Raw genomic sequence first — 20684 nt, 5'->3', positions numbered from 1 at the left:
ACTTCTAACTGAACCTTTCTTCTTTCCTGCTACAATAGATCTATAACCCAAAGCTAGCTCATTGCTTGGATCAGCTTTCTTACCATTAGGATGGTTATTGTAGTCAGTTGCTGAAGTTTATACAAAGTACATCCTTAAATACAGCATACTGAATTAAGAGCTGCATTGATTTTGTGTAAAAGTAGACTTTATTAAGGTTGTAACCTTAAACAGCTGGTGACTCAGGAAATGCAAGTTAATTGATGCAGTATCCTGATTAGAAAGCATATTAGAGAAAAGCAAAAATAACAAGCCTTAGTCTGGTTGCAATATAATGCTCACATTTTTTCCATCTATGCTATGATAACAAGACCTGGTAACAAGAAAAATCTGACACTGAAAAATGTTCCTATAGGCCAATGATAGTGAATGTCACATGCAAGAACTTTAAACATATGTGTGTTATCTTCTGATTCGGTACAGTTGCTCTTTTTTAAGCATACCTAGCAATAGCCTGTTAGCAGTGGTGTGTTCTGAGTGGGAAAACCTGGTGAGACGAATGACATGATGTCACACAAAACCATATACACAGAAGTCCCTGCTGTTTACTTAGTGTTTCCATGTAGCTCCTGCTTGTTCTTACAGTTGTACAGGTGTCTGTTCTGACAAGGAAGAACTGCTGTAGGGAAATGCTGAGGCAGAAAGACAGGCTGCAACATAAAAGTCCCTACATCACCACCACCTCTTGAGCTTAAACAGATTTGTTCTTACTTTTGCTGTTATTTTAGACAAATAGCTGTAGCACAGCATGCAGTGGCCAGATCATCTCACCCAGGTAATGATTTATTTCATAGCAGGTTGGCAGTGTCTGTCCCTGTACGCGCTGTTCTTCACTCATAATGCTTCTAGGTCAAAACTGGCTGTTCTGACCCTCTAATAACTCAAAATACTTTTACTAAATGTCAGTTCTCTACTGTTCTACTTTGGTCATTATGTCAGCTCTATCACTATGAGCTCTCTTGACCTGGAGAGTTAGCTCTAGAGAACTGGCTGAAACCTTAAAGTTCTTTACTGCCTTTACAACTCCTTTTCTGGTTTGTAGGATCACTTGTGCTCATGGAGAAGCAGCAATTGAAGTGAGCAATTCCTTGGGTTTTGAGGTTAAGAACTTTAACTATCTAGTTAACTCTCTTTAGAAGACAAGATGCCATGTTTACCTCTACGTGACAGCATAGAAAATTTTCAACAAAATGTTATAGAATTGTCTACGTTGGAAGGGACCTACAGGCTAAGCAACCCCAGTTCCCTCAGCTGTTCCTCATAAAGAGTTGTGCTCCAGACCCCTCACCAGCTCTGCTGCCCTTCTCTGGACATGGTCCTGCACCTCAATGTCTTTCTTGCAGTGAGGGACCAAAACTGAACACATTATTTGAGGTGGGGCCTCACCAGTGCTGAGTACAGGGGGATGATCGCTGGCCACACTATTCCTGATACAGGCCAGGATGCTGTTGGCTGCCTTGGCCACCTGGGCACGCTGCCGGCTCACATTCAGCCGCTGTTCCACCAACACCCCCAGGTCCTTTTCTGATGGGCAGCTTTCCAGCCACTCTGCCCCAAGCATGTAGCGCTGCATGGTGGTGTTGTGACACAAGTGCAAGACCTAGAACTTTACCTTGTTGAACCTCACACCATTGAACTTGGCCCATCAATCCAGCCTGCTAGCTTTGGGAAATCCATAGGGAAGAATTCAGATAAGTTTCAGTACTCAAATGAACTGAAAATTTTGCTACCTTAGTATACAGTATTCTTGCAAAATAATTTATTGTAACAATAGGATGAAAATAAAGGCATCTGTTTCTCTAAATGTAATCTGCTGATGAAATGTGAACTAAGGGACTGCAAGTGCTTTCATCACTAGTTGAGTCCTGCATTGCAGGAAGCCAGTGGTGGTGGTGTGGCCAACAGTCTTGCTGGGGCCAAAAGTCAGTGAAACAGAATGGTTTGATACAGTCAAACAATAAGCCAAATGTGACAGATCTTGGGGCTGGATAGGGACACAAACTCATATAAGTTTTATATTTCTTTAATCTCTTGAGAACTGTCCTTTAGTGCTGACCCAATTTCAGTTTAGGTCGCATCCAGCTTAAGTGATACCTATTGTGAAATGAGAAGGGATGTACTGGTGTCTTGGGAGATGATGCCTTCAGCTTGTACAAACTCAGCTCTCCCTCAGAGCTGGTTGCAGTAACGTGATACCGAGCCTGTCTCAACTTGAACTTCAAGTTTTCTTTTCTTGTTGGAGCCATTAGTAAAACTTGCACACACTTTTTGTGTTAAGACTTCAGCTGTAACATTTCGAAGTTAAGATTACGCAAGCAGTCTTGAACGTTTCACCTGACCTAGTTTAGAATTTTAGATTTCTTCTAAATGTATATCAGAAGAAGCTGGTATTTTTGTTTGAAACCTTCTGTTGACTTTTGTTCTGGTTCCCTGGCACATGCTGAGGAAAGGGTCAAAATTGCAATTAGAAGAAACACCAGTGTCAGTAAACTTAAAGCTGAGTAATAGGTACATCCTTGGGTCTGGCATCTCTTGTTTCAGGGAACTCCAAAAGAATGATATGAAAACAGCCAATTTTTCCCCTTTATATGAACTGGCCATACCTAGTAATTAATACTGGCATTGAATAGTTTTTCTTAAGGCTTGCTTATGTGGTCGAGTCTGTGAGGCTGATGAGCTTGTGTTTATGCCTGTAGTCTAGTAAACACTGCCAAGCACTCGGAGACTCACACTCCTGCCTTCACGCTCAGAAATACCACTGCCCAAACCAGCGCTTATGCTTACCAACTCTGATACTTCTAAGTGCAAGAGCTCTAAAACAGTTACAGGAAAACTTGGCAATGATAAATTATAAAATGTAATGAAAATTATAAAATCAGGTATAAGAAAATGTTAGTGCTGTCATACATTGTGTCTCGGTGAATACAGAGTGGGCAGGAGTTTGCCCAGCTCCGCTGTTAGCCAGCTACTGCGGAAAGGCACTGAGCTGGTGTGCCAGGTCCCTTCCTGGAATGCACGCAGCCCACGGAGCCGCGCTGCAGTTCAGCCAGGCATCACCGTGCCATCCGTAGCTAATGCTAATGACTCTCATAGGGAGGACATGCTGAGATGGACCTCTCCGTGGAATGTATGAATTCCAAGTATGTGTTGTCATTAAGTCCGTATTATAGTTTCTTATCTGTGCCAGCTGTAATAAAGCTAGCATGATTATTTCTGCCCATGCTATAAATGCACATACTTTCTGCTAAAGAAATACAGAAAATTAGATGATTGCTTTCCTAATAGACTTTGAAACTACCTTGAAATGTTCTTTGTAATTCTGTCTTTTTCAGTCTTAGGAAATTAAAGAATGCGTAAACATTTCTGAAGAACTCTAATGATTTGACACTTTTTTCTTGTCTTGTAGTACCAGTACGTTTATAAAGAACATAATATTATTTAAAAAAAACAACAAACACCATAACATTTGATTTTGTAAGAGAAAGGTGTATTTAGCCATATATGCTGCAGTCATCTTCTAGCTCTGCTTCATCTGTGGCAAACCTATGCTGTAGAAACTTCACCGAAAGGATTTAACAAATATTAGGAAAAGAATTATTTCTAAACCAAACAATGTAACATTTTTGGTTTTTACTATGTTCTCTTGTGAACTGCATTAGCAAACAGTTCCAGGCTGTCTTGCAGTTGCAGTAATTTGTGGTGGCTGGATGTCTTTTAGGATCCTTTGAAACTTCTGGAGCAGCACTGCAATACTTAATGCTTGTCCTATATCTTGTTTTTATTAAATATCTACCCAGTCCAACTTCACACCACCAGGTACAGCCACGAGGAGGAACATGGCATTTCAGTGTAGACTTACGCAAACCAATTTCATAATTTTTTAAAATTTTTCATAGTTAATGGCCAACACCTATCAGCTCTGCAAGCAGAGAGCTGGGAGAAACAACTGAAATAAATGCCTGGACTTCTGATTTTGGCTGAACCTCCAAAGGTGTAGAGGCAGGTGATGACCAGGACTTGGCTTTTGAAAAATCGCAGACCAAACAAGATAGTTCAATCTACACTGTTTCTACTTTTTTTTTTTCTTTTTTTTTTTAAGGGGAAAGCCAGTGTTAGATTATCCTGTGCGTTTTTAGAGAAAAAACAAGCTCGGTCTTGAATTTACCTGTGATTTTGCTAGCTTTTCAGCATGTTACTATTCAGCATTTTATGCCTGTTTCCAATGAAACTTTATTCTCTCTTCAGTATTGGTGTCAGGGCATCAACTGGTCTCTTAATTTTAAGGCTTTTGTTATTACAGATTAACCAGAGCCAAAAGAAGCTGTTTTGTATTAATTACTGGTTTTGTTTACAATTGAGTTTTAGTGATGTTCTACAGATTTGACAGTTCAGAAATGGGTTCTATGTGAGGTGAGTAAGTAACAGTATGGGGGGCATTTTTGGCTAGTTGCAGCCCGGGTAGACTTTACAATTGAATTGTATTTACTATAGGAAAAAATAGTTGCTGTGGAAATAAAATCCTTTTGCTTGGAAAAGTGCAGTAGCTGCTTGTCTGCAAGACCACTGCAGGTAGATACAGTGAACTAATGAACCCGCTTGTGAATTTTTCAACTACTCATAATTCAGCTTTTGCATTTTTTATCATGAATAGTTGATATAATTACACGTCTGCATTTCATATACCGAGTTTACAGCAGTATGCTTGCATTTCTGGATTTCTTACATGCTTTCTCTTTGAGGCTGGCAAGCAAAAATAACTTTTGAGAACCCGTTAAAAAAAGCGAGCATAGGTACAATGATTTCAAGAGACAATCTGCTGTACTACGTGTTTCTCTACCTGTATTTTGATAACTCTGGAATTCACGAGTGCCGTTACATTATTTTAAGGAGTGTGACTGGTCACACAGTTACAGCACAGCCGCTCAGTCAATAAGCAGGACTTGGATTTTGATACAGTCTGCACTTGCAAAAAGCAAGTTATACTACTTTCCCAAGGTTGCTACCAGATTGTATCGGACAAATGATGTCACTCACGAGTGGTTTTTCCCCTATATTTTTGTAGTGTATAAGCACTGTTTACAGGTCAAGCCACAAAAAATGCGATAGTGGTACTTAACTAGAAAGCGTCCAGTATCTTGTCTTGTCCCACAGAAATAAATTCTAAATCTGTTGCCGCTTGCTCAGCACTCACTCTTGCCCACACAGTCACAGGATGTTAATGCCCCTCAGCTTTATGAGGGAGCGAACAAGACGGGCATCAGTTCACCACAATAACCTGGCACAACTTTGGTGGTAAATGACAGAGTTGGGTTTCTCTTTCATATTACAGCTTCTGGTGAAAGATATTCTTATGAAAGTTTTCATAAATGATTTTTGATTATCCTTTTATCTGGTGAATAGATGCATAGCTATTATTTGTACAGCTTTTGATAATCACCTTTTACGTATACATGTAAGCTTATTAAGAAACTACAGATGAAACAAAAACGAATCCTAAAGAAGTTGCCCACAGTTCTCCCAGCGTTAGGTATTTGTTACCAAATTTATTGTCTTGACTGGGTCTTTTTACAATGAAATTATAAATAATAATAATTAAAAGGCCTCTACCTATTTTAGGAAGGTTCCAAAAGACTCCTGCATTAGTAATGTCTTCAAGATGCCATGCTTAGACCCACCAGAATTGCGCAATTGCCGTGTTAAATCAGCAGTGTGGTTGGAGCCTGTTAGTCACCTAAGGGTTTACCTTGATCTCAATATCTGCTTTTACAAGGAAATGCAAAAATAAAAGCTAATGCAAGCTACTGTAAATTTACCAAGAGAAGGGAGAAGTTACATTTTTCGAAGGTGTATTTTAAAAGTGCATGACATGATTAAATCTAGTCATGCAGTATCGTTTGTACCAATGTACGTGATTGAAATCCTTTTCGTCATGATGTTACACCCTTATTCAACATTGTAATGGCATCTACAAGGTCAACTACTGAATGTTTTGCATTTTAAAAGCCTTAATTGTTTATATTGTATTAATCTGTTTTTAAAGACTATAAGGAAACAACATTTTCCTTGTAAATTGTTAAAGTAATTTTGAACACTTAAATAATTTTCAGAGAAGTCCAGTTCTGTATCTTAATACCCCTTTTAATTTGTGTACCACAAAGAAAAACTGTTAAAACTGTTACCTTTTAAAAAGCGTCTCCAATTATCAGCCTCGCTGTAGTTTAAGGTCTTTACCCTACTGAGATTTATTTTGGTTAACAGTCTTCTGAAATTCATTGTATGTAAATAAATTTAAGTGAGCAAGCTTAAATAAACATTTAATTTAGGTATTTAAGTTCTTTCCTGATAATAAAGGTTGGATGAAATCCTTAAAAAGAATAATCTTGCTCTGGAAAAGGGTAGACTTCTGTTGATCTCAATATTTTATAAATTCAAAGTTTTTGGCAATTTGTTTTCAATCATATTTTTTTCCCCCTATCATCCTAGTTTGTTTCAATATTTTAATATAAGTGAGATATCTATGTATGCACATTCACATTTTCATTTAAAGTAAGCAAAAATAAATAATATCTCCTGGCATTTTTTAACAGTTGGAATGCACCTCTAGACCTGTTTACTTGTAGGCAAGATAGCAAGCCACATCTCAAGTTTTATCTTTGTACTGCTCTATAGCTTTGTTTTTTAAGGTTATAAACCTCCATATTTCCCATCTGATCTACTAGCCACTACAAATTCAGCTTTTAGCAAATACTTATTTTGTATGTGTTCTTACACCTAATGAAGCACAGACTGCAGCCAAACGGACATCTAGTTTTTAAAATACACTGTTAACTTGTACTTTCTCTTGGCAACTCCTGCAAAAAACTGCAGTAAATTGAACTTACTGGGATGTATTAAATGCATTAAGATAAGTTACTTATTGGATAAATGGGGCCTGACACATTTGCTGATACTGCATATTTCTTTTGTTTAAACTTACATATTTGGCAGTTGTGAATGTTCACAAAAGATTTTTTATAGAAAATGCTGTTATACCAGGTTTCTCCTTCCATCTTTCCCGAAAGGCTACTTACTTGAAAACCAATTTAGTTTAACTCCTTTTCTGCTACTTAATTCCTCTGGAACACTGCAGATACTTAGCAGTTCTTCCATACCGCAGACTGTAACTGAGGGTGGCAAAGACCCATGTGCAACATCAGCATGTTCTTAATTGGCTCTTGCCTTAAAATTTGTAATGCAAATCATTCTTTAGAAGACCAGTAAAAGCTTCCAGCTCTTATGCAACTACTACTTTACAAGATCCTAAATTCTGTTAGCAAGGTCCTCTATTCATTGCCATAACTACCCAAAATTTGGTAAAACGGTGTAGTGGATTAGATTTGCCTTTTTTTTTCCTCCTTGCTGAAGTACAGCGCTTTAACTGTATTTTTATGCTGACGGGGTGACAGATGAGTCTTGGACTGCCTGCCTAACATTTCTGATTGGGCCTGGTCAAAAAAAACTTTACTGTAGGCCGTTCAAAATTAAACAAAACCAAAAGGTTTAAGAAGATGCATCCCTTTTGCTTGAGACCACATCAGTGAAGCGTGGTGGGTGCACCTGAACAAGACTGCATCTATAGGATTCCCCAATCACTACAGGCAAAGTGCATTCATGGTAGTCTGGTTTAAAATCAGCTGTCAGAGTTCTGCCAGGGCTTTGCCATAAAGAGTAAACTCTGTAAAAGTATTTCCTTAGGCCTCCCATGAGTGATCCTGTATTTTTTGGCACTAATCTTTCTCGTGCTATCAAAGGTGCTTCTAGATTTTCAATTCAGTCCTAGTGAAGGAAACAATGAAAGAAGTTTTAGTTGGAAGCTAATGGCACCCACGTTTTGACTTGCTATACCAACGTGTCTGTTTAATTCTCTCTTCCTTCCCCGAACACTGTTTCAAAGACTTACTAGAAGCTATACAGAATATGAAGGTTTATTTCAAAAGAATACATTTGCAAGAATACACATAAATGCACTCAATGTAACAGTACCTTCTGCAAAAATAGGTTACATAATACCCAGTAATGAAAGAACAATCTTATTTCTCTACAAATTAGAAAGCAGAGATAATAGCCTGGACAACCTTCAAAATGGAGGTTATAATTGTGTATGTTGTGATAAGTAGCTAACTTTAAAGCATGACACCACAGAGCTAATGTTGGTAAATCAAACTACTAGCACACAGCTGGAAACTATTCTTTTATACAGGATTAACAAATATTTTGGTTCCAATTTGTTTTTACACAGCTCTAGTGCCTCAGGGAAAATGCTTATCAAAGATACACAAAAACTATCCAAAATTACAACGTAACTATTAAAATGCCTCCAAAATTGAGAGGAAAGTAATCATGTTAAATTAAAAAAATTTAACCAGGACTTCCAGACAAGATTTCCTGTTTTTAATCAGAGAAAGTTTACAAGAGATTTCAATAAGTTATCTTGAAACCGAGCAGCTGTAGATCTTAGAATCTTCGTGGAGGTCCACCTTTAAATGGCTTAAATCCTGAGCCACTTCCCCTCTGCATGGAATTGCCTGTGATCTGTACAACTCTATTAATTGGTGAAGAGTTACTGGAAACAAAGGTTTTAAAAAAGTGTTAAGTTACAGTAGGTATCCAAACTCCTGGTGTACAGGTAAGAACAGTGTTACTTCTCATATCACCAACTGTTAAACTCAGTCTCAGAAGAGACTTGAAACCATGCAAGAAAAGAGACTTCCCAAGAAATCACTTGCTTCCGTGCAGCTGAACGATGCTGCCACTGGCCATATGACAACGTGGAGTCATGTGCTGGCACAGAAAGATGGGTTTGTATGTTCTGCAGCAACAGCCCATCCCCAGAAAGTCATGCTGCTTGCACCGAGACTACTACACTGCCCAAGCAACCAAAGCTTTGAGAGCTCAGTAGGGAACTGCGAGGAAGGAGTACTTTTTGTACCTTGTATGGGGAGACATCATGCCACCTCCTCCACGGCCATCTCCCATTCTCCTTGTGTCATGATACCCGCTTCCTTGAGAACTAGGTCCATGCCATTCTTTTCTTGGTCCAGTTTCACGACTATGGCGTTCAACAACATGTCTGTCCTCATTATAGTGCTAGAAAGAAAGTGATAGTCATTTTCAGAATGAAAGGTATATTTTGTTATCAACAGGAAACGAGCTTTTCAAGAAAGTTAAGCTTACAGCTTACATACATACAAAAGCCAAGCATCTTTTAAGACTTCAGTCAGCTAACCCATGCTTACAAGAATCCTGTTAAAAATAACTCTAGATAACAAAAAGGAACTAATTTCCAATAATGACTGTGTGGGGATGCAGGGAGTGAAGTTCCATGAACTCATACTTTACTCCCAATTCTGCCCCGGTCTCATGTAATCACCGACAAGTATCTTCTATATAGTTACAGAAAGAGAAACACTGATTGTTTGTGTTTTGTGTTTTTTTTTTTTTGTTTTGTTTTGTTTTGTTTTTTAAATGCTTCAGTATCTAGTAGCATGGAGCATTTAGTCTGTGGACTTTAAAGACAAGTCTTACAGAAGGTTTTTCTCTCAGCAGCACATTACAGATTACAATGACAAACTGCACTGGCAGTGTAAGGTTGATCCTGAAAACACAGGATGACAACAAATTCTTTAAAGCCTAATCAGGAACTCATTTAGATATTGTTCTGGTCTACCTCAAAGATGCTAGACCTAATAAGAATTGGGCATGTTTTCTGCAATTTCTTGGCTTATTCGAAAATCCAACAAAAAAGAACCTTTAAAATAAAGAAAAGTAACTTGAAAATAGTCAGAATGCTCACTAATGATTTATGGATGCTATATGGTCCAGCGTGATTTTGCATTCTCCAGTCTCTCACTCATGCACACAAACACAAAGAGATGACTCACTTGTCCACCACCTCTTTCTCCCATCACGCCTCGTTCTCCTTCCCTGCTTCCATACCCAGAAGCACTGCTTCGGCTACCAGGAGGTGCACCTCTCACGTGTCCAGACACTTCTCTTCCCGATCGATCTGGCCTCTCGCCTCTGTAAAAATTGCTTTTATCAAAATTTTGGTTTCAGTAAAATAGAATTGGTACCAAATCACAGCACATGTAGACTTCAAAGATTCCTTTTTGTTTTTCAGGTTCCTACAACTTACAGTTAGCTTCTTAGAAACTTCCTTTTAGATCTATGCGGCTCTCTAAATAATTAAAGCTTACATGTTATTTGTTTCCATCTGCATTCTTGCACAAAAGCCTCCTTACTGTACGTTGCCACACGTGATTAAGAATAGATTGTTGGGAGTCAGCATCAAGTTTACAGATGAGGTTTAGCATTTGTGACAAAGTACACACGTTTTTCCAATGCTTTTGGAAAGTGACTTTGCCATTCTTTCAGAGGGGGTTTGTCCTCTCTTTACACATCAGTTCTTGAGGAGTTGCTACTATGGATAAATTCTACAAGAATCAGTACCTTGACTAGTCTGCTGGTTAGCCAGCAAATTTACCTGCCATCCCGTTTGTCTGTGCTTATGCTTCCCTCACTCTTCCAATTTGTTTGCCTAGGGGGATTTGAACCAGTCTCTCTTGGATGTCGACCATGTGGTATTTCAGGTCTGTCATGAATTATCACTGTTCTTCTTTCGTCTCGGTCTCCTCGCACTTCTCGTCTGTCTGTATCTCGAAGTTCACTTCTTGGTTGTGGTGGTTCATTTCTTCTGGACTCACTGAAGTTCTTTGGATATCTCTCAAACCCTGGCTCTTCTCTTCGTGCTGTTGGGCGAGTCTTTTTTGCTTCGCCTTGATTTACAAAACGTTCTCGCCTAAGTTGTAAAAGTAGGAAAAAGTCATTTGCTCATCTCCCAGCTTCCCACTTCTCCGCACATGTAAGCACACGTGTGAGAATACAAAAATATTGTTCATCTTTACATTACATGTTTATTACTATATATGTGATATACATCTCAAAGATCCTTCCCATGTCAAATTATATTTATTTCTACAATTGTAATTTTGAGCTTGAGTTCTTACAGCCATTCTAACATTTCTTTATGTGTTTCTCTGTTCACATTTTGGTCACTATAACAAGCAGTTGTAGGGCCTCCCTTTTTGCCTAGTATGAAGCAGAGGGAATGCTAGATTTCTTGAGTCGGCTAGAAAATAATTCTAGTTCACTGCAGCATAAAAGTAGAAGTCCAGAAGCTACAATTATGTGGTCTTAATGGTTAATGGAGATGTTTAATGGAAACATGAAGTTAGATCTGTAACCAGCATTTCCTGCACGGTAGCGTGGACCCTGATGAATGTGCCTCATGCAAGTAATGTTCTTAACTCTCATTGAATCAGTTGCTTTTGGTCTTCTTTCTTAAGGAGATGGGTTACCAAGTAGGACAGATCTAATCCAGTGGAACCCACTTATGACTAGATGCGAGAGAAGAATAACCACAAAAATTATTTTGAAATGTCACCCAAAACAGACCACCAAGCAGCTAATTTAAAGTTCTCAGAGAAAAGCAGACTGAATTCCATGATATACATGGCCAGTCCTGAAGACACAAGAAATTTCAGGACTCTACTGCAATTCTCTTGCATCAAAACTGTGTAAAGCACTATTTTAAGTCTTGAATAGTTAAGAGTGAAATCCACAGTAAAGCTGACAGGCAAATACCTGCCCTATTATCTCAACTTACCTATCAAAAGATGATGACGGAACAGAAGAACCTTCTGGATATCGTCCCCGTTCTCTGTGATCAAAATCATTAAATCTGCTCTGCTGGCGACTATAATCTGAACCATGACTAAAACGTGCATCTGTATCAAGAGCCATCTTCTTATTCTCGTTCCAGTACGGGTCATCTCTCCTTTAAGCAAAACAAATGAACCCTCATCAGTTACATGTATCCAAACCAAAGCCTAATACGCAGAAAATTGTGAATAGTCAGTTGTCTGTTTTAAAGATGCTCACTTGACCTTTGGAAAGCCACTAACAAAAGGTAGACTCTTTAAACAGTAATGAATAAAAACTTTTAAGAAAAAAAAAAAAAACAAATCAACACCCTACTGTTTGAAGTGAAAATAAAGAGACAAAGTATCAGTAAAATATGTAATAAAATCTAAGCAATAGTATACAATGTTGGGCAGTTACCAAAAAAAAAAAAAAAACCCAAAAAAACACAACATCAACAAAACGAACCACCAAACATAAACCAAAATGCCAACAAAAACATCACGTTAGCAAAATTTTGCCTTGAAAATAGCCTTCTAGAAAAAAAAAAAAAAAAAATACCAAAACCACAAAACCCACAAATCAGACCAGCTTTCTCAGGAAGGAATAGTGCAGGAAACGTCACAGCCTTGCTCACTAGAAACATTCAGGTACAGAGCCTCTATGGTAAGCATGCGAGATACACTTCAGTATCATCAGTAGCCTTGACAAATGAAGCTGTTTATTCCTCTGGTGAAGAAATATTAGTGTTCTGCTACTGTATCTACCATAACGACTTACACTTACCTTCCATTGTACCATGAATACGTCAGTTTTATGGCTAAGATCTCAGTCCTATTCTTATAATCAAATAAAGATCAAAGCCAGTTCAACTCGTGGCTTACACAGCAAGTGATAAGTGTCATCAGCTTCAGTAAAAATTAAAAGCCATCCCGTTGACTTCCTGAACCACCCATTTACCGGAAATGTGGATTCTTAACATAGAAGCTAGAAATTTCAACCATTATGTCAGAAGAACAGCTTTTCTCAGCAAATGCCGAATTGCATTATGCTCTTTTCATACAATAAGGATTAACTCACGGGATGCTTTTCTTACTTCAAAACTCTCTCCTACAGATAAGGTATCTTTCATGCTTGGCATAAACTGATGTCAAAATATTGATGTCAAAACCACCAAACAAATACAAAACCAGCCAAATACAAATACAAAAACAAATACAAAACAAAACAAATCTAGATCTTCTGTGAAGACCTGTTTTAAGTACAAATGCATTTTCAAGTCTGACACAAAGCCAGTAGCTATTTCTTTTTACTAAGCACTTTAAAACAATGGTTTGGGAATTAGATTACCTGTGATCTACATCGCGTGGACGTTTCAAAGAATTCCTCTTCTCCTGTTCATAACGAAGTTGCTGCTGTTGTCGACGAAGTTCCTCCCTTTCACGAGCAATACGCTCTGCTTCTTTTCGACGTTCCTACCACGAAAGGGAAGGGTGAATAAACACAACAAACAAAATAGCTCTTTATTAGAGATACCTATAGAACAGTTAGCAACTATATGGAATTAATACTTGGTAGTTTTCTACTAAAGGTTATCTAATACAATTCATCCTTGGATAGCATCTAAGATTAAAGAGTATAAGGAGTACTTCTCTAAAAAAGTAGACAACAGATCTGGAGAAGCTATTGACTGTTACACAGAAATGTCTCCAGGCAATTTCTTGTATTGCTACCGTATTTGTTGCCCAGAAACACATCTTATTAACTTTGCGGTGACATTCTCTAGGAAAAATCTAGTAAAATTATGGAAGACTAGTACAGGCAATATGATCTGCTGTACTTTAGTTTCAGAGACAGATGTGCATAGCCACTGCATAAACCAGTAGCAAGAATTTGCCATCAAATTACTCACAAGTCAAGCAAACAAGATAAAGATTACTGTTGCTGTACATTGTGGATTATGTAAGGTTTGGTTAGTTCTTTTTGGCCAGGGTGGAAAGGTGAAGAGAAAAATTCACCGCAAGTGCAAATTGGGTTATAATCCAAAATGATATTGCGCTACAGTCCAAAATATATATGTGCACACCTGTTCAATACGAACACGCTCTCTTTCCAAACGCTCCCGTTCCATCCTTTCCCTCTCTAGTTTTTGCCTTTCAATTTCTAATCGTTCCCTTTCTCTCTGCAAGCATTCTTCTCGTTCATGCATTATTCGTATGCGTTCCCTCTCACGACGCTCCCTCTCAGCAATTTCTCGTCGCCTGAAGAAAGAAAAAAAAAAAAAAAAAAAAAAAAAGAGGTAGCAGAAACTCATCTGAAAAATTTTCTCAACCAAAACTAATACCACTTTAGGCACAGACATTAAAAAACTATTTGAGAGTAAACTGTTGACAGAGGTCCTGGTATCGAAGTCTACTCCTTTTAGCCCCAAGTAGCCAAATTGGTTTTAGCATATTCTACAGCACCATTTAAGCAGACAACAGATACTAGGAAAAGTTATACCAAGAATCATCATTCTTGATGTATTTTCTCCATTGCTAAGCTGTTGTTATTGTCTGCAAGGTGACAAAGAACACGATTTGGATCTTAAAAATACTTGCTATTTTAGCTTTTGCCCTCTTCAAACTAACAAGAAATTTACTTATGGTTTTCTGTCCAAAAGTAAGACAGAATACATGATCACTCTGACTCACACAGGTTAAGTGTGCTTGTCAACAGCTTCATTTTGCTTTCTTCTTCCCACCTCCTATAGCACAGCTTACAAAGAGCAGGAAAGGCATTTTCTCCTTTAAGCTTTATGCTTGCTGGGAATTCCTTGGGAGATCCAGCTTACAACACAACTCATTTAACTATCCTTTGCAAACTTTTTGGCCGTATGAAAACAGCAGAGTAGAACAGTGTAGCCATTTCATCCTTTTATTTAAAGGGACAAGACTGTATTACGTTTGAGTTGTCATTTAGATATATAACAGTTCTCCCTTTAAAAACAAACAAAAAAAACCCGGAAACACTATTTTTGGCCACATCTTCTAGTCAACATCTCATCTTTTCAAAAAGAAAACTGGCATGCAGTAACATTTATGAGATACACCCCCCTATAAGAAACACTAAGCTACATGTGTACAGATATGGCTATTAAAAGATTAAACAAAAGTTTTGGAGCCTGTTAATCCATATAAAGATACTGTTAGGTAGAGTCCCAGACTTTAACATCTGAGAAAAAGGCTTGACAGAATGCATTCTAATTAGATTTCTAAATATAGTATCTGATCAATAATGTATAAAATAGCCTTTAGCAAAAAGTTGAATTACTACCTTCGGAGTTCAACAGCTCGTCGTATTCTTTCCAATCGAACCATGTGTTCTCGCAATCTCTGTTCCTTCATCTTTTCAAAAGGCAAGATATCCTTTCTACCCCTGTATTCCCTGAATTTCACTTTATCTTGAATAATACGCTCTTTGTTCCTCAATATCTGTGGCTATAGATAGAGATTACAATGGTTATTTCAGAAGTCTCATTCATTTAGGGAGATTTCTGGATGCTACGTTCAAGTATCATTAACTACTTAGCTATCCCAAAGCATACAAAGCTTCCATCTAAGCTTAACAGTTTGTAATACTTTATTGACTCTTCAGTGAAAATATCAACTGTAAGGTAGTATCAAATCTATACATACTTACTTTATCAAACCTTCCCCTTCTAACTGTCCTAGTGTGGCCTTGGTCTCCTTTTGTTTGGTCTAAAACTACAACTTGACCTGGGCTTTTACCACCTAGTGAAGGGGGGAGGAAAAAAAAAGGAAGAGAAAGAAAAAAAAAAAAACAAGAAGTTTAACACCACACACACATAGCCCTATTTACCATTACAGATTTTCCTTGGTGAAATTTCTAAATCTCTAAATTGAACTGTTACTAGTAGCAGAAGCATACCAGCACATGTCTGTAATTAAGTAGTAATACACAATATGGAAGCTTTAACATCAGCTCTAAAGTAATTGATGTTATTGGAGTCTAAAAAGAGCAACTGTTCAATTATCGGGCTTCTGGTAAGAGCAAGAACATGCCCCCAAAACAAGTCAGACACACAGATTCAACAGGAGGAAACATGGCTATATTGCATACTTATTCTTTTCTTTTCTTCAGTTTTTTTAGTGGATTCTTGATTAGGGCCACTCGCTCCATTATCACTCTTCTCATCTTTACCTTCTGTTTTCTTGGCTTCTTTACTTTCTTTTTTTTCAGATTTCTCAGATTTCTTTTCTTCTTTTTTGGTTGATGGAGTTCTTGTTAGGAAAGAAACACACAAATGCAATGAGCAAAATTCAACTTAAAGGATTTTCACAACTTCAGAAGACACATGAAATTTCTTACTTGCTGGTTTTATCACTTGATGCACTCTTCTTATCTCCCGTGCTTCTACCCGAACCAGATTTCTCATCACTTTCCTTCTTTAACTCCTTTTTTGAGGGATCGCCTTTCACCTATGTTTTTTTTAAAAAGCAAATAGGTTAATGTAGATTCTTGCACAAGATGGTCTATTTTGGGAAAATTTTTCATCCGATTAAACCTACTTTCTCAACAGAAATTTGTTGTCCATGCAGCTCTGTTCGATGAAGGTGTGCAATGCATCGAGCCACTTCTGTACTAGAAGACATTGTTACTATGCCGTAACATTTTGCCCCTGGGCTTCGTGCATTTGTGACCACCTTTGCACCAAGCACCTACATAAACAAGTAAAATTTGGGTTTTGAGAGTGACATTTCTAGTAAGGAAGCAACGGCATTCCAACAATATTTTTACCCTAGTATATAAAACCCAAAACGAACAAAATCACCCCAACAACAACAAAACACACCATCAGAGAGACTGGCACTCGAAGTCTTCAAAAGTGTATGGTTTCACAGGAAATTCCAGCTTAGAGAACTTTATCCCAACTTTCACATCAAGGCATATTAATGCTTATGTCCTGTTTTGACTGGTCACAACCTCATGCACGTTATCTAAATGCTTCTTTTAACAGTTACCAAAATTCATTCACAGAACCACCACTGATCTTAATTTGATGGTTCATCCCTGACAAATGAACCCCCCCATAAAAGTCAGCAGCTGCCAATTAAAGGTGGGACGGTATAAACAGTATTATGTAGTAACTTAATAAGGGAGCCAGTTCTTCAAAGGCATCTAGAAAACACGTCAATTAAACAACCTTAGCAATCAGCTCTTTGACACCCGCTTCTTGAGAAAGCATTAAGCTTTGTGTTCCTGTTCCTTGCTGTAACTACCGGAGCCAGTCTTTGTGACACAGTCATGCTCTAATGCAACTATTTTATCTTTCTAGCAGCCTGTAATGGTGCAGACCTTTAGAAATTAAATATTTCCCTATTAATTTAAAACTGGGAAGCTAAGGAAATACAGATATCAAGCATCTTTACAGCAAAAACAGCCAAAGAATTTGAAGTTTTAACAAAATGCACTCCCAGCTTTCAACACCTGTGAAAGCATTAAATAAAATCACCTACTAAATTTATTCAGAAAATCGGATATCCAATAATCAATACACATCCTTGATATGCACAGTGCTAAGGTTCTAACCAGTTCCCAAGATGCATTAACATCATAACTGCCCCGGCTTATACAAACACTAGGAATTCACATAGTTATCAGCAACTCCTGTGAGAAAATGAGAACAACTGCAACAAAAACTGTTTTCAGAAGACTGCTTAGCTTATCTGGATTCTATTATATGGCATTCGTATGTTAAATAAAACCAAAATCCAGGAAAACAGGCTTAGTTTAAGCAGCCCATAAAAAAATTCATTAAGTCATTAAAAGAGTCCCTGAAAGAACAGACATTAACTGTCACGGTTTTTTAGCTATTTTTCCCATTCATAAGCCCTCAGAACACATTTTAAAAAAAGCCTCCCAAAGCAGCCAGTTCTATAAGCCTGACTGTATTACAATTTTACCAGTTAGCACGTTATCTTACACTCAAAGTTAAATACAATTGCTGCAAAAGAACATAGCCATCATTACATAATTTTTAAAAACATTTTTTAAAACCAGTCCTGACCGGTCATATTTGTGACATTTCTTTTGGATCTATCTTACCTCAACAGGAAGAAAAATTGTATATAAAATTAACATATGGTTCTTCCTGTAAGCATGTACTCTTACTTTAGATGCTGAAAGTACTGTGCTTTTTTGATTACACTGGTTAGAGGTTTCATCTCAGACACTGATTTAAATCAAGTATTACTCAATTTCTGTAACTGAATAGAGGAGGGGGAAAAAGACACACACACAACACACATGGTATCACACCCCATGAAATACCTTTCCATATTTGCCAAAGAGATTTTTCAAGTCAGCAGCTTTTGTGTTGGAAGACAGTCCGCTAACCCACAGGTTTCTAGTTGAACTTCCACTGCTACCACTAACACTGCTTGTACTTCCTGCAACAAGTTTTACAAAACAGCCAAAAAATTAAGGACATAAAGGTATCATAGATATTGAACTAAACTGTTGCTGAAAAGAGAAACTTAGCCTGTTACCTTTAAGTAACTGTTTATCCGGTTACCTTTCTTGAAAAGACTTCTATATAAAAAAAATATATGCCATAAGATTTCATTCATTTACCCACGTACTGAGACCAACAGCTTGGCTAACTCGCACCCAAACGACAGAGCTAGAAAAACCACACAATTCTTCGTTAAAGGCATGCTTTACCCCTCATTTGGGTATGTACATTTAGCTTCAAATTCTGGTTCTTATCAATAACTTCCATACAAGAAAGTTTTTGAGCACCCAGTGTTTGTTCTTCATCAGTACGTCTTTACACTACTCACTTTACCAAAGAGACGGCAGAAAGGTAACTAGAGGAGGCTTAGTTAATCCTGGCCTCCAGAATAATGTGCTCAATTTCCACTACTTCGTGCAGTATCTGCCCTCCATCCAAAGCAGCTTTTTTAAAATACTGCTGGATGTAGAACTGGATACAACCCACCAAAATGACTTCCCGCACACTAAGGAAAACACTAAAGAAAAGCCAGAAACACATTAGGTGCCTCAAACACCAACACCACCCCCGCCAACACAGTAGCCATTTTTGCAGCAACACAGAACTAAGAACTCAAGAGATTCACATAATCTTATTCCCAACATCTTTTACTCTTATTTAGCTCAGCTTGTTGTTGTTTGCTGCTCAATGTATGAACTGGTTGAGTATGTTAAAATGTAGCCAGCCATACAGGCAAGATCAGAACCGGATCTCCAGCTAAAGAGCTGGAAACTCTGGTGGATGCAAAGTTTTAAAAGGCAATTTAACCACCTTGAGGAAAAAGGGTAGTTTTCCTTCTTTAATACGTCAAGATGAACGGAGCAAGAGGCAACAAATCTCAGTTATCGTCAAACTAGGACCATCTTGATAATCCTAGATATCCTGATAAACCATGATACACTTAGAATATCATTAAATATCATTAAAGAGCCACTATGCTGGCTTCGGCTATGTATTGTAAAAGAGCCTTGACAGTTACTATTACAGGTGTCATATATGCCCCAGGAAAGCAGATTTGCTGTATCCTCATTTAATTTCATTGTAAGCATATAACTATAACGGACAGACATGCATCTACAGAAGACAGAATTACGTCTGTCACCAAAATTTCTCCTCAGAAATTCATTTATCAGGTAAAGTTCCGTTCATACATTAGTGATATGCAAGAGATTCTGTGACAAAGGTTTTCGGCAGAGAGCTAGCAGGCAAAATAAGGAGACACACGAGCTTATACAAATGCATTTGTTCAACTATGTAGCATCAGTGTAACTGGTGACATTAACGTGCTCTTGAGCTCCACTCTGAATCTGTAATCGTAATACAGGGATTTATGGTAACATATGGAAACTCCAAGGTAAGCAAACAGGTGCAACTTTAATGCAACTCAACAGCCCCAAGCGCAATTTTGCTAGCTGGCATCTCAGCTGTTATACTTGGTTTAGAATTTGCTTTATTTAAAAATGAGCTAGAACTAAAAACAAGACCAAAAACATCATTGGTGTTATGTTTAAATACTTGCCATTATTTTTTGCTTGTACTGTGTATAACATCAACCCATATCGTTGTATGTAAGTTACAGTGGGCTTAGCTGCAAATTACACCTTCTCATCAAAACAAAGACTTGGGAAACGTTAAGTGGAATTTGCTCCCCAAAGTGTTTTGAAATAGGAGAATATATTTTCACTGAGTCTTTAGAATAAGTATTTTTGATCTTACAAGGAATCTGGCATAAGAAGGAAAAAAAAATACAGAGAGAGACATGTATAAATAGTGACTACTGTAACTAGCATAATTTACTACATATGAATGAGTTCAATTATACAAGCCATTTTAGTTCGTGGCAAGCAACTTTTCAAACAGAAAAGCATTTAGTCCAAGACAATACTACCTTAATTTGTAATAGTTACCTTTATCATCCTTTGAAGTTGTCTTGCTTTCTTTAGATTCCTTAGTAGAGCTAGAGAAGCAAATAAAAAAATCAGAAGAAAATTGAAAACACAGAATTTGGTAAGTGTTGCATTTTATACTACTAATACTAATAGACAAGTTAACATTTCAAAAAATAAAAATAAAAAAGGGCTAGACTGTATATTTGAACAAATGATTCCCTTATGGATTCTTGCACTGATTTTCCCCAAGATGCCTGAAGATCTAGATTTTCTGACAACTCTATGCAGTGGATATATGGCAATCTTCTCCAGATTTCAGGACGGGGACTTGACTTCATTTTGTGTTCTTAGAACTGATAGCTGTTCATTACCATCATCACAAGGACATTTAAAAAAATCGTCAATTTGAAAAAAAATAAATAAATGCTGACAATTCGACAATGCAATCAGTAGGACATAGT

At 37.6% G+C, this 20684-nt stretch overlaps 1 protein-coding gene across 5 annotated transcripts in view; it reads right to left on the bottom strand.

Annotated features, from left to right (window-relative positions):
- Window positions 1-20684, bottom strand: part of SLTM (SAFB like transcription modulator) — a gene marked incomplete at its 5' end in the record, with an annotated part of 37960 nt that overhangs the window by 3526 nt on the left and 13750 nt on the right. For 2 of the 5 annotated variants that reach the window (XM_082488565.1, XM_082488566.1), the window contains 14 exons: window positions 7986-8641; window positions 9008-9165; window positions 9960-10098; window positions 10562-10876; window positions 11744-11914; window positions 13129-13253; window positions 13865-14039; window positions 15094-15257; window positions 15460-15551; window positions 15901-16061; window positions 16150-16259; window positions 16350-16499; window positions 18112-18230; window positions 20242-20291. In XM_082488565.1, coding sequence (XP_082344691.1) covers window positions 8533-8641; window positions 9008-9165; window positions 9960-10098; window positions 10562-10876; window positions 11744-11914; window positions 13129-13253; window positions 13865-14039; window positions 15094-15257; window positions 15460-15551; window positions 15901-16061; window positions 16150-16259; window positions 16350-16499; window positions 18112-18230; window positions 20242-20291 — 2038 coding nt within the window. In that variant the 3' untranslated portion in view covers window positions 7986-8532. Of the gene's footprint in view, window positions 1-7985; window positions 8642-9007; window positions 9166-9959; window positions 10111-10561; window positions 10877-11743; window positions 11915-13128; window positions 13254-13864; window positions 14040-15093; window positions 15258-15459; window positions 15552-15900; window positions 16062-16149; window positions 16260-16349; window positions 16500-18111; window positions 18231-20241; window positions 20292-20684 lie in introns of those variants that run through there. The other 3 variants (XM_082488564.1, XM_082488567.1, XM_082488568.1) reach the window with 3 other exon arrangements.

The sequence above is a fragment of the Vanellus vanellus genome (assembly GCF_965231255.1).
Source record: "Vanellus vanellus genome assembly, chromosome: 11".
Taxonomy (NCBI): domain Eukaryota; kingdom Metazoa; phylum Chordata; class Aves; order Charadriiformes; family Charadriidae; genus Vanellus; species Vanellus vanellus.
Note: the sequence above shows the minus strand (reverse complement) of the source record. Positions and strands in the feature narration are given on the sequence as shown.